Genomic DNA, 14,377 nt, shown 5'->3' with positions numbered 1-14,377 from the left:
TAAAGAACCTTCCCCCAGTCTGATTTGGACTACAGTTCCCAACTAGCATGGGAAGGCACCAAAGTGAGAAAGGCTGATAGGGGGATTGTACAATCACTGCTTTAAAAGTTTTATGCAAATGAATAAGGACTTTTGAGACAGATTCTTGCATGATACATCAGCCAATCTTAAAGACTTGGTTGTCTCTCTATCCACTGTACAAATAGCAACATTCATCACTTTTGGGGGAGGAATACTATCTTTAATAACTATACTTTGTAATAGTGACTTTTTAATCTATGGTAATCAAATAAAGAATTCTTGGATTCACCCAGCTTTGCCTCTTTTATGGAATCAAAACTTTTGAGCTGGATTTATGTGGATTCATCAAGTACAGCACTTCTCCACGCAGCTCAGACATCCCAAATTATTTTCAATCAGCTAGAAAGTGGCATTACCTAACCCCACCATGTCATACATATGCGGTGGGATTACAGTCCCTTAGAAACAAAAATCTTGTAAGAGTAAATTACAGAGCAGAAGAAAGCCTTTGGGGCTTTGAATACGGGTGGATTCCATTTATTCCATATGTGTGAAAACTGGACGTGGAACAAGATTATCCACAACCACCAAGTCAAGTCGTCTTCATGTGTTATGCCCATAAGCTTCCCTGATTGAAATCCCCATAAATCTCCTCCATCTATAATCAACTTCCTTGTCTAGTACAACTTGATTTTAATTTGGAATGCTCTTTTTTCTTTCCATCATGTTGATCCCTGCAGGAAAAGAAACAGAAGACCATCCCTAAATACGGTATATAAAATAACCTTTAATACACATAGCAAAAATATTATTTTCAAAAAGAAAGATCAGTTCCTGATGACAAGGCAATGACCTTTCAACTTTCAAATTGCTAGAATATGTTGAAAACATAATAAATATGATAAGGAATGTCCTGTAGATTCTAAACATAGAATCGAATTCACAACAGGAAAAAATTGATCTCCCCACTGAAAGCAGGCAAATTTCACATGACATTTCTGGAAAATATATTTTATATACCGATCATTTTCAAAAATGCTTCAGTAACATTTTTAACTAAAACCTTGTGTGGGGTATGTGTGTGTTTGTGCTCTGCATGTGTCCTTTTGAATTAAGCGAAGTGTGTTTCCATTCAGGTAGTGTCTCCCTTTAGAAAACAACCTTTTATTTCAGTGTTTCCCAACCTTGTTGACTTCCAGATGTGCACTTCAACTCCCAGGATGCTCAGCAACAGCCACGCTTGATAGTGTGTACAGGCGTGCAGAGAGAGGAATGGAGAAGACATCACACATTTGGCCTTTCCAAAAGCTTCTTCACCAAGGACTCTTGTGAAAGTTGAGCAGTCACAGATTAAGAGGACAGGTCCTCACTGGTGAAAGGACAGGAAACTGAGGGTAGAAGGGAGGTCCCTCAGACACTGTTCTTAGAAGCAGGAGGACTCTCTCCTGGTAGTGGATTTTGTTGTTCTGCTTTGCAAAAGAGAATATTGGAGAGCAGTTTTACAGAACTGTAGGAAACAATTTTAGAAATAAACTATTTTCTTTCTTCAGCCTGTCTTCTAAAGAAGATTTTATCTCTAATATGTGTTTTTTCAGCTTCATCTTTAAATTTTACTTCAGACTCTGTTGGTATTCCATTTTGATTCCACAGTTTTAACCTCTTGTTTGGCTGGAATCCATCTGTGACATTACTCTAGAGCTGAGGGTGATGGTGGGGGTGAGATGAGAGGTCTTCCAAACCTCCTGTTGCTTTGGGCCCCAAATTCTTAAACTGGCCCTGATCTTGGCTAGTTGGGATTTGCACAATTAACAACATGTGTTCCCACAGTGATCGTTGACAACAATTACACAAGTACCCTCCTTACATCCCAGCTTGACTATTGTAACATGCTGCTTGGAGGAACTGTTTAACTGATGAATGTAATCCTTTATAAAACCCTTTGGTTAAGCAGAACTTCATTCTGTTTTCTTTTCTTCCCTTGACTTCTGGCCTGGCAAGCAGTTTGCTATTCTCTTGAATGCCACCCCGGTGTCACACCTAGCTTCTCCCCCACCCCAGCCCCTTGCAATTATGTAAAACCCAGTTGCAGGTTTGTGTTTCAAAGAGATGGACACAACATGGCTATTCTTTCCACTGTGCAAATTGAGATTCATTCTAGAAGACATCTGAGAATCCCCACAACAGACAGGAATTCAGTGGCAAATGTATGGGTGGTGGCTTAGTAAAGGGGGAAAAAAATCAGTGCAGGAAAGGTCCCTGAGGGAAGTTTGAAAACCACCAGGGTAGATAATATGGCTTATATTTGCATGCCTGCCATCTGGCTTTCTGAATGCCTTCTCAGTTCTTCTGCAAAAACTAATCTATTTTTAGCATCCCAGTATTCTGCATGCAAGGATTTTGCTTAGGGAGATGCGTTTTGCAGATTGGATGTTTGCAGTAAGAGATGCAGGCCCTGTCTAGGAGCCTTAGGAGTAGCAATGGAGAGGATCACACCAAGGAGCTAACTTATTTGTCCTTAGAACTTTAACAGCAAAAAGCCAGAGCTCTAATTAAAAATGTGTGTGTGTGTGTGTGTGTATTACCTGACTAATCTGGTAAAGTAAAATAGGCTTTTGGGGCTTCTTGTCTCAATAATGTGCTGTATAGATAATCTATATGTAATATAGAAATGTAATACATTTACATTATTTTCTGATCTTTCTTGATTGATCTGCAGAGGGTTTGGTGCGGAGGTTCTGAATTCATTGGATTCAACTTGTTTATCTCATTCTTCAATTAAAAAAGGAAAAGAGAGTGCAGTTGCACCATTCAAGCTGAAGTTCATTTGAGATGGAGGCAGTCCTGTCTGTGGGGCAGGACAGTAGCAGTGGGGAATGGAACTGGCTGCCCTTGCCCACTTCCAAAAATGTACCTCAAAGGGAGATCCCTGTCTAAGAGGGATTACTGCTATTACTTTAGATCTCACTGTCAACTCTTAGGATTTTAGTTGTGTAGTGTAAGCTGACATCAATTGGCACTGAAGAACTAGATCTTCTATAACGTATGGAAAGTTCCCGGATTTCCAAGGCCCTGTTCTTTACCCCAGCATCTATTATTTAGCTTTTTTTTTTAAATTCAAAATACATGCAAGGTTGACTAAGAATTCTCCAGCCAGCATCTTAAAGTTGCCATGGTTGAGAAACACTGCTCTAGTGGATCCTGTGCTGAGCAGCAGGTTGATCTAGATGACATTTAAGACCTCTTTCAGCTCTGAGTCTTTGTCTCTTACTACTACAAGTACAATTTAGTCAACTAGGCATGTATTTTGAATTTTTTTTTAAAAAAACAGCTAATTTAGAATACTTGTTGAATAGATTACAGACGGAAAATGGATTCCCTGAAAATAGCTTGTCCATCACTCTACCTTCTTCAAAATGCATATGCAGAATGGTCTCATCATTTCAATTCACTCTCTTAGCATTCATACCCACTAGATGGCAGCACCTAGCCAAATTGTCTCTGAACTCAAAGGTTAGCCCTTGTTCCTTGGATGGAAGACCACCAGGAAATACCATAATTATAAGCCAGATGGAGAAATTGAAAAAAAAACTTTCCAGAAGACAATGGCAAACTATTTCTGAGTTGAGCCCAGAGAACTCCACAGATGTTTTCATGAAGTCACTAAAAGTCTAGCATCACACTATGAGGTTCAGGCCTAACCATGTTCTTTTTCAAACACACCTTACTGTCATCTGAAAGACTGTCAATATACCTTTGATAAACTGATCAGGGTAGGAAAATGTCCTACAGAAGCTTGAACACTATTTTTGTATCTGAATGGGAGTTCTACAACATAGTTCACATGGTGAGTTACCCCAAAAGCTACTGAATATCACATGCACAGTGTATGTTATTTTCAAGGGTGGGGTTAAAGAGCAGAGTCATACCAAGTTTGTGCACTCCTATATGATGAGTTGCTAAGCGTTGCTAAGATGCTTTAGCTATGATCACGACCATCATTTGCCATGATCAACAAACCTTTGCTTTACAAAAATGCCATTTGTTGCATTTGTTGGTACTGAAGGTCAAGGTAAAGTAATACAATGGATATATTTTTCTGAAAGGAAATACAGGGATTGCTGCACAGAACAAAGATGTCAAATTATCTGGAGCTAAATGTCAGCCTTTCCAAACCTCTGGCCAAACTATACTGTATCATTTCAGATTACCACTTGAAGCAGACTCATATGATTTGTATAAAAAACAAACATTGTACTTGTCCACAGAACTTTCATGGGAACATGCAAATAAAAATGATAAAACAAATAACAAATAACAAAGTGAAGAAGAATTTGTTATGCAAGGCTTATGTTCAACATATTTAAAAATGACTTGGATGCTGGGTTATAAAATATGATTATCCAATGTGCAGATGACAGAAACATTGGGAGATGGCAAAGACTTTAGAAGACAGCATCAAGGGTCAGGAGAATCTTGACAAGTTGAAACATTGGCAGAAACCAGTAAGATGGATTTCAACATGACAAATGCAAAATGCTACTTTTGGGTAGGAAAAAGGCAACAGATGTGGGATGGAACCTTACTGGACATGCAAACAGGATGTGAGTATATCATAAGCTGAACGTGAGCCAACAATGTGGTGCAGCCTAGGACTGCATCCACTTTTTTTTTTTTACAGCTGCAGTCAAGATCAATAAACTTTGCCATTCCTCTCTGTACTGCATTATTCAAACCACACCTACAGTATTGTGTCCAATTCTGGGCACTGTATTTTAGAAAGAAGTTTAGCAAACTGGAGCATGTCCAGAGAAGAACAACCAAGAAGATAAGGGGCCTGGAAGGAAAACCTTGTAAGGAATGGTTTGAGGCTTTGGGTATATTTAGCCTGAAGAAAACTGCAGGGAGACATGTAGCATGTTCAAGTACCTGAAGAGTTGTCATGGAGAAGACGGGGTGGAATTTTCAGAGTTGTTCTGGAAAACAAAATGGGTTTCAGTTAAAAGAAAGTAGACTTTGATTGGGCATCAGGATAAATTTCCTAACAGTTAAGGGCTGTTCAATACTGGAACAGTCTGTCTCAGGAACTGGTGAATGTCCCTCACTGAAGGTATTTAAGCCGTCTCTTGTGGATGCCGTAATAGTGGAATCCCGCTCTGGGCAAAGAGTTGGGCTAGATGATCTCCTAGGTCCCTTCCAAAGTTTATATTCTGTGATTCTACGACTCAGAAGGTTTGTGTGAACAGTCCTAGGTCCGTACACACATGACCAATAATAACATACCAAATGATCAGGTAGGTCTGTTCCAATGGATTTTTTTCTTAATATGCCATGGTTTAGGGATAGTGCCTGTTTAAAATGAATCAGAGTTGATCCTGGTAAAGAGAATAAAATTGCATTGAATTGTATTAAATGTGTTTCAAATCTCCTCTCTTGCAGGGTCACTTATTAAACAGATGTACTTAACATAATTCAGGAATCAGCGACTCCATTCACACATAATACTGTTCCACGTTTTCTTAATTATAGTTTGTTGAGCAAATCATTATTGCCCAGTGAACACATAACCCTAAACTATATAATGGATTTGAACATAATCACACTAAGCCTTCATGTTATGTGTGAACAAGAGGCATATAGAAGAACCATGATGATGTCCTGAGTGTCATGACAACATCAAGCAAATGACATGAATTATGTAATTTGTGCCAGCTTCATCATAATGACATGCAGGGTATAATTTGCCTGATGATGACATGATGTATGAGATGTCACTTGCTCCCCCTGCAGATGCCCAGGGAACCAGCTACATGTAAAGGCTGAGTTTAGGATTGACATTATTTCAGATCAGATCAAAGTTGCAGAATTTGTTTACTAATAAACATGTCTACCATGTAGAGAAGTAGATGCAAAAATTTTTCCTCTAAGCCTAATCTTTTCTCTGACATCTAGTTTTCAATGTTCAAAGAAATGTTTGGTGCATAAGAATCATACTTTAAATCCCACTGCTTATAGTATGACATACAGGATAGCCAAGGCAAAATGACAGTGGCTTTGCACTTACAGCTCACTTAGCCCTTGATTTTTCATAGATGAAAAAGACCGAATGTTCCAATGTTCCTGAAACATCACAACGAGTTCCCATGCCATGCTGGTGCTGACACGTGTTGTTGTCCAGCAGGGGGCTGCTACTGTGCACTTGTACCAGGCAGTGAGCTGGATGATGTGAGTACGAAGGAATGCATGTTTGGGCTAACTTGACTGGTCAAGGACATTACCCGAAGACTGCCAGCAACCGTTACGAACACCTGCAAGGGCATGGAATTGTACTGACGTTAGGGGGAGGGGTTTGGGATTACTTGTAGGTTAATTGGGAGAAATCCCGTGCTTTTGCTATTCTCATCTTTGCCTGTGAGCCTGCATACTATTCATCATTAAATTAGATTTACATAGAAGTCCTGTGTGAGTCTGATTGTTATTTTGAATAGGCAGTCGTTACACCAGACAGAATATAACAGCTTATATGAAATTGGTAGCTCTCTCCACACACACACACATACATACAAACAAACAAACAAACAAAAGCCCAATCTCACATCACCAGAAAAGGAGATCAAAAGTTTGGGGCTATGTTAATATTATCACAACTGACATTTTAAAGACATTGTTTGAATAAGAAGAGAGTTAGCCATTTAACAAAAGAGCTTGTTTGACAGTCAGCTGCCAAGGTTTTAAAAAGGTCTATTATATGATTGTTCCTTGCATTAAATTCTGGATTAAAATTACATTTAAATTTCACTTCCTTTACTCTTACCCTGCTTTTGATTATCTTTAAGAGTAGTTGATGGTCTTGTGACTTGGACTTTTTAAAAATTGTAATATTTTGTGTACATGGACTGGAATTTTATATGAAATTGTGGGTTTGATCTTTGACCTCTGTTTACTATAATACTGATTTCTCTCTAATTTGATAGCATAGAGTCCCTACTAGTACAGTGGTTTATTGTAAACAAGCTGCTCACTTTACATAGCTATGTTTGGCGAGCTCTTAAGTGAAGAAGTATGCATGGTGTATACTTTGGATGCTGTAGTCTACTATAGGAATAATAAAAACCCACATAATAACTGTTCAGCTTCACAGGTAACATACACATTTGAAAAAAGAGATTGCGTGCCTATTAGGGGGAAAAAAAGAAACACAGTTCAGTAGGAGGTTACCTCCATGCAACTCTGCACAAAATTGCAGCTTTACCCAGGAGAATTTTATGTACCCCAATGAATTTTATGGGAGTGTCTCCCAGATAAATATATACAGGATTGCAGCTTCAATCATTTGACGTTTTATTGCTTTGCAATATTCAGAAGGCATAAGAATTACAATTATATAATATGGAACTACAATTTCCTCATTTTATTTCCAACCCTAATCTCTGTCACAATAGCTTCATCATTTAAGACATCAGGAGAATGCGCTTGCATTGGACAAATGCAGATAACACAAACGTGGAAAGAAATGGCTGTTGTGATACTATTGTTGATTTTTGCTGCCTCTTCTCATTTATTGATTGTAAACCCTTTGGTAAGGTAATGCAAAATATATTCTGTTTACAAATATGGTTGTCTGCATTAATTTGCAATTTGACACAGCTTTACACAAGTTTAGACAGAAAATAGCTATGATATTCATGTGCAAAATGTTCCTGCTTGTAACCTCTGCGGCAGTAGCGCAATCATGAAAAAATCTGACTTAACAGGTATTTCAAGTTGATAAATACTGACTTAATCTAAATGATTCCTTTTTTGGTTTGCTTTGAATCATCTTTCACTTTTTAAAAAAAATTATTCAACTTTCTTTTAGAATTTACCGTGGTTCCCATTCTGCTCCCCAGCCATCACAATTCTTTTGCATTTTTTACATGCATTCACATTTTCGGGGAGAAAGACCTTGCTATCCCATGTACAGATCAACTGCTTAAACCCCACCACATTCAATGCATGTCCTTGCATTTAATCCCTTTCCTCACACTTCCCCTTCTAATTATGGTTATAAATATTTCTCAGTAGTAATACAAGCACTCCCTGCCAAAGAAGCCATGAGTTTTTTCTCACAGTCAACGAGCTGAGATGCATTAGAAGAGACTGCTGCTATTATTATGGCTGGATGGCTTGTGTTTCTGGGACTGTTGCCCAGTAATAATAACTGAGCCTGGAGGAGAGCGAAGATTGGCTGCCAATCTCATTATTCAATCAAAGAGTTTTGCCTGACAATATGGTCTCCTTGTGCCCCAATGTAAGCAAATGGCAGCTGTTTTGTAGTCGTGGGAGGTGGGCAGTATTGAAGCACCAGGCCCAAAGAAATGGCCATTCTTTTCTGAATGTTACTGGCATTTTTTCCTCAAACAAATCCGAGTTTCCTAATTATAGTTAGTTTCCTAGTGACAGAACTACCCCTTCTATTTTGCAGTCCCATAACTATTTATTAAGCATCTGTTCCTATCATCCCTGACCACGGGCCATTGGACAATGTTATCTGAAGGAATTCCATATGCAGCCATTCAGGGACCACCATGTCTTTGCAGTGATTCCTATTGTATCAAGCGTTCTTGGATTGGATCACACCAAGACATGATTTACTCATAGTTTCACGAATAGTTGGCTGGGTTTGAACAACTGGCCCAACCTTCTATAACTGCGTTCAACACAGCATGCTAAGCCAAAACCAAACAAACCACATGATGACTTAGGCCAAATCCACACAGCTGGCATCCTCTGCCAGAGCCAGACAGAGCAGGAACACTGGAATTCTCTCCTCTCCTCTCCTCTCTCCTCTCCTCTCCTCTCGATAGCTACTGTATACCATGCACTGCACCAGGAGGCATGACTGGCTGCTTCATTCCTATGCCCTGAGGTGTCAGTGGCCATGTGTGAGGTCACCACTCACTGGCACAATGATCAGTTTTTAATTTTCCCCCCTACATTTTCATCATGCTGTTGACTACACAGTCTGGGGGTGGGAGTGTTGTGCCATTGACCCAATGACTGTAAGGAAAGGCAAACGTCCTTGCTGTCTGAAAACAGTGGTTGCAAACTGTGCCAGGCCCTCTTTATGTATACACCTCGCCCTGTGCAGATTCCTTGATGGATTCCAACATGGCTTCCTGAGTGGGATTGCACCATGTGGTGCTGTGCTGTATGTGCTAGTGGTCGTTCTCCTCTGCCAGCACAATGTTGCTGTCACTTCCAGAATCCAGACTTCCCTGCACTTTCTTCCAGTTGGTTCCTAGCTCCCCATGCAATGCCCTGTGGAGGAAATCCCTCAGAATGGCATCTCCACAGGCTGAAATGGAGGAACAACACATACCACCCCCAAAGTATCCCCAATGGCTCCACAATTCAGCATATACCACACATGATATGAAGCTGCTGTGGGGCAAAGTTGGCACTATGCTGTTGGACTAACAGAAATGATCAACATTGCTGAAACAAATGAATAGTAGAGATAAGAGGAATGTGAGGTTCTGCTGTGCTTACGTGACCCCATCATACGGTTAACCCAAAAATTCCCAAAAGGGAGGAGTAAGGAACAGGGGGAGGTGATTCCACAGTCCCATCTGAGCACTGGCAAATCCTGAATGAGCGGCTGGGGCAGTGCTGAGGTGCCGAAGGAAGGGGTCAGTCCCAGAGCAGAGCTGTAGATCCCATATAAGACGTAAGTCACCACAGTGCAGAAAACATCACACTTGCCTACCATCCCATGCCCACCAATGCATCACGTGTTGACCACATCTCACAACCCGCTCCAACGCATGGTGCCGTACCATGGGAAGGTCAGTGTCAGGCCCAGCCCAAGAACAACAGAGGATCAGTCCATTCAAACTCCAGTTCTTTATTTACTCACACCATATAGACAGAATCTTGCCAGACTAAAGCTACTCTACCTTACCTAAAGGGAAATAACCCAGGGGACCTCTAGGGAGGGGCTATTCTGAACCTCTTCATTTTCCCACCATTGCCTCCCAGACTGTGCCTCCTCTTATCTCCTCCACCTCCATGGAATGTGCTCCCTCCTTTCTGGGAACCAGTGGCACTGCCGAAATCCACCACATCACCCCCCCCCTTCAGAGACACATTCCATAATAGTCAAGTGGAGGAGGAAAGCACATAAAGCTGCCATTGGAGCGCCTCAACCACAGGCTGATCTTAGGGTAGAGCAGGGTTTCTCTACTAGGGTTCCGTGGCACCCTAGGGTTCCACGAGAGGTCACTAAGGCTTCCCTGGGAGATCACAATTTATTTAAAAAATTATTTCAAATTCGGACTTCACATTAAAGAGGTAAGTTTCATTCTTTATTTTTAAGAACACTGTTAGTGCATATATATAATAATTTTGTAACTTCTGGCCTATAACGGTTCCTCCACAGTCAAAAAGTTGAGAAAGGGTGGGGCAGAGGCACGCAAGCAGGTTATCCAGGAACGGTTGCTGGTGGGGCACGCACGTGAACATGCTGATGTAGCCCTATTTTGATGTGTGCATGTTACCCCTTAAATCTATCCATTAAAGTTTGAGACTATACTGAATTGAAACTGTTAAATTCATCTTGGTGCAAGTTAAAAAGCCAGAGACATTGGACTGACTTGTGGGGTGGGGTGGGGTGGGGGGGGGGGGTGCCGGCCTTTCCCTTCTTTTCCAACACGTGCCTGCAGCATTGTTCGCCTTTTAAAGGGCTCTGGCAGGAAGCATACAGCCCCTTGGCAGCGCGCATTCGTAAGGCCGTCTGAAACCAACCACTCCATTTCCTCAGCCGTTTGCTTTCAACAGTCCCCAAACCAGGAGCCTTCCTGCCGTGGCTCTTTTTAGGAGATGGCTTGCACTGCGCTTATTTATCCGAAGTCAGATAGTTAAATCCTATGCTGCTCCTTCGAAGACAAGATTAGTACAATTCAACTGCCAAAGCAAACAGTTTCTGTCGCAGCAAAACGTCTCGTCCCGCTTTGCTGGGAATTCGCTTTCTTCCCGATTCACCTTTAACAAATACAACAAATCACGCCCCTCCCGGACTCTCTTTGGATCAACCCCACCCCGCGTACCAACACCTGCTTTATAAACATCCGGCCAAGGAAGGCTGGAGCCCTTCCCACCGCCCGGCCCCAGGGAGGGTTTTCATCTGGGCTTGAAAACCGGTTTCTCCGGCTCCCGGCGTCGCTGGGGGCGTCCTGCTTGTCGGAGGCGGGCAGCTGAAGACCCCGGAGGAGCTGGGACGAAGTGGGGCTATTATGGGACCGTCGCGCTTGCCCCCAAACGCCACTCTGGGAGGGAGGGCGAGCAGCGGTGAGTTTCTGTCCCAAGGCTGGTATTTCGCAAATGAACAGGTAAGGAGAAGAGAGGCTGGTGCCAAGGGCTTCCTCCCGCCCTCCCGAAGGGCTAATGGTGCAGTTCTTTAGAGCGGTGTCTCCCAACCTCAGCAACTTTAAGATGGGTGAAGTCTACCCATCTTAAAGTTGCTGAGGTTGAGTCTGAGCCACTGCTTTAGAGGTCTACTCTGAAGTAAGATCCATAAAGGTCACCAGGGTTTTCTTCAAGTGAGGTGAGAACAGAGGGCAGCGTCTAGCCCACTTGGAAGCTTAACAGAGTCAACCTTGGTTCCAGAAAGCCAGGGCAAGCTGTAAGGCAGCTGGAAACTGCATGAAATGCAGACCCCAAGAATCCCCTTGAGGGATTCTTCATTTCTGAATATAAATAAGATTCCTATCAGCGCTGCACTGCAGGAATCTTAGTCTGGGGATTAAAATGGGGTAACTTTAGACTGTGCTGTGTATCTCTTCAGTGATGATGTCCCAGGTTCACATTTCTCCTCTTACAATTTAGAACCACTGCTATGTGCTCAAATAAACACAATATAATTTACCAATCAGATCCTGTTCTCCCCCAACCTGCCCCATATTCTGAATTTGTGGGGGTTCTTATTTCAAATTAAAATCCAGGCACCATTATGATTAAAGCAACAGAAAGGAGTTGGTTTCTATTGCTGAGCATGTCTATTGGGGATTAAGCATCATCCTTAGTCGACAGGAACAGTATGCATATTTTTCATAAGTAAAAAATTAAAAATTATATATAAAATGATAATTTACCAACATGCTTCTTAATCCCACATTTACTGAAAATCTGAAGATTAAGGATAAACAGGGAGGAGTCCTTGTTGGCTGCTCCTGAACTGGAGAATGTCCATTTTTAATCAGTGTAAATTGTCATGGAGAAAAATCTATCTTTGTGGTTGCTAGGAGTCAAAAATGACTTGATGGCATATAATCGATCAATCAATTAATGACTAAATCACAGGGAAGTATGAGCTTTGGGTATTAATGACAATTCAGACAAAGTTAAGTATATATTAAGTATACCATTTTGAATGAGGAATAAGACACATGCTTAATGCTCCCCAATTGTAAGTGGACTTAAATTTGCCAGAAGTCCATCATATAGAATCATAGAGTTGCAAATCACCTTTTAGGGTACTGAATCTAACCTTCTGCTCAATACTCTTTTACCATTCCAGTTTAAGCATGGTTTTAAAAATTACTTTTATTATGTTTCATTGTAATTACTGTCTTCAGCTGGGGAGTGGGGGGAGGTGAACCTGTTGTTATTGCATCATCTCAATCTGTTGAGATGAGATTCAGTCATTTCTGATGGTCAAGAGAAGGCTGTTCAATGCCCATTTAACTTTTATATTGCTAAGAGAATGATTATAGTTAATATTCATCATTCTATTCATATTTCTGTTTTGCATCATAGAAATCAGAGCCAATCTTGAAAATTCTCAGCTTTTTGTCACAGAAAATTTAGCCTTTATATCAGATTTTATTATACATATATTTACTGTCTACTTTATGTGCTTTTTAAAGATGCTGTTGTTATTATATAAGCTTTTCAGATGCTTCATCTTATTTTATTGACAACAGAGCTTTACCAAATCATGCCTGATTAAATATTTTCCTTTTTAAGTACATGTAACCCATCAGTGGCAGGGACGCGGTGGCACTGCGGGTTAAACCGCTGAGCTGCTGAGCTTGCCGATTGAGAGGTTGGCGGTTCGAATCTGCATGACAGGGTGAGCTCCCATTGCTAGTCCCAGCTCCTGCCAACCTAGCAGTTCGAAAACATGCAAATGTGAGTAGATTAATAGGTACCACTTTGGCGGGCAGGTAACGGCGTTCCGTGTAGTCATGCCGGCCACATGACCACAGAGGAAGTGTCTACGGACAAACGCCGGCTCTTCGGCTTTGAAACGGAGATGAGCACCGCCCCCTAGAGTCAGACACGACTGGACTTAATGTCAAGGGAAACCTTTACCTTTACTAACCCATCAGCATTTTTCTTACTTTTTACCATTATGTCATTGAATTGATATAAAGCCTACAGTTGGGAAAGTATGAATCAATACTTCACTAGTCAATATCGCTATGTAAACTTTCTTTCTAGATGTTCCAAAAAAGGCTGTCATTGCCTTAATTTACATTCAATCTTAAGCCCATTGAAGTTCTAATTTTTCTGAAATGCTGAGTGGCTCTTTGAGAAAAGTCTTGCTGTAATCTTCAAGGTACCATGTACAGAAAATTTTGAGGGATGTGAGCAATCTAATACTCATACTGGATTTAATCCAGGCTTTTTTTCTCTTCAGTTTAATTTTGATTTAAATTAATCTGTTGCTTTTGAAATGCAGTTAAAAACCGACGCATTGAGGCAGAATGCAGATATTTGGCAAAAAAGAAAAGCTTAATGCTCACTCTAGTAATAGATTCAGATTTACTCATGTTTAAATATTTAGTATTTAAGTATTTAACTAAGTTATTTAATAAGTATTTAAGCATAAGTATGCAGAACTGTATTAAATCTCACAGGTGCAACTTAATAAGATTTCTGTACCCCTCTATGATGCTTCATAGCACATATACTGGTGAGAGAAAGTCTGTGAGCCTTTAGAACTATCTGTAATCCTGCAGTACTTTGATCTATGATATAATCTGATTTTGTCTAAATCCTATTAATGGATAAAGATCCTGGTTTAAAAAACAAACAAACACCTGAAACAGTGTGCTGTGTCATGTCCTCAGCGAACATATTGAGCTAACACACATTGTATTTGCTGGGAAAAAGCATGTAAACCCTAGGATAATCAGTTCTCATAAGTGCGTAAGTTGAGTCATATGTGAGATGACAGTCAGGTATGGACTGAGGGAACTTCCCCATAAAAACATAGACCCATGGGTTGCCACAGTTGGAGTCTGTTTTTCACAGCAGAGGTTTGTGAAAGTGAATCATATTCCAATCAAAAGAGATCCTTGTGGAATTCAGAAGA

At 40.8% G+C, this 14,377-nt stretch overlaps 1 protein-coding gene across 4 annotated transcripts in view; it reads left to right on the top strand.

Annotated features, from left to right (window-relative positions):
- Window positions 1-11,157: 11,157 nt before the first annotated feature.
- The window catches only part of NIPAL2 (NIPA like domain containing 2), a 37,835-nt gene continuing 34,615 nt past the window's right edge, over window positions 11,158-14,377 (top strand). For 3 of the 4 annotated variants that reach the window (XM_063299541.1, XM_063299540.1, XM_063299538.1), the window contains exon 1: window positions 11,158-11,387. In XM_063299541.1, the coding sequence (XP_063155611.1) occupies window positions 11,292-11,387 (96 nt within the window). In that variant the 5' untranslated portion in view covers window positions 11,158-11,291. Of the gene's footprint in view, window positions 11,388-11,584; window positions 11,603-14,377 lie in introns of those variants that run through there. The other variant, XM_063299542.1, reaches the window with a different exon arrangement.

The sequence above is a fragment of the Candoia aspera genome, chromosome 3 (genome assembly GCF_035149785.1).
Source record: "Candoia aspera isolate rCanAsp1 chromosome 3, rCanAsp1.hap2, whole genome shotgun sequence".
In the NCBI taxonomy this organism is placed as follows: domain Eukaryota; kingdom Metazoa; phylum Chordata; class Lepidosauria; order Squamata; family Boidae; genus Candoia; species Candoia aspera.
Note: the sequence above shows the minus strand (reverse complement) of the source record. Positions and strands in the feature narration are given on the sequence as shown.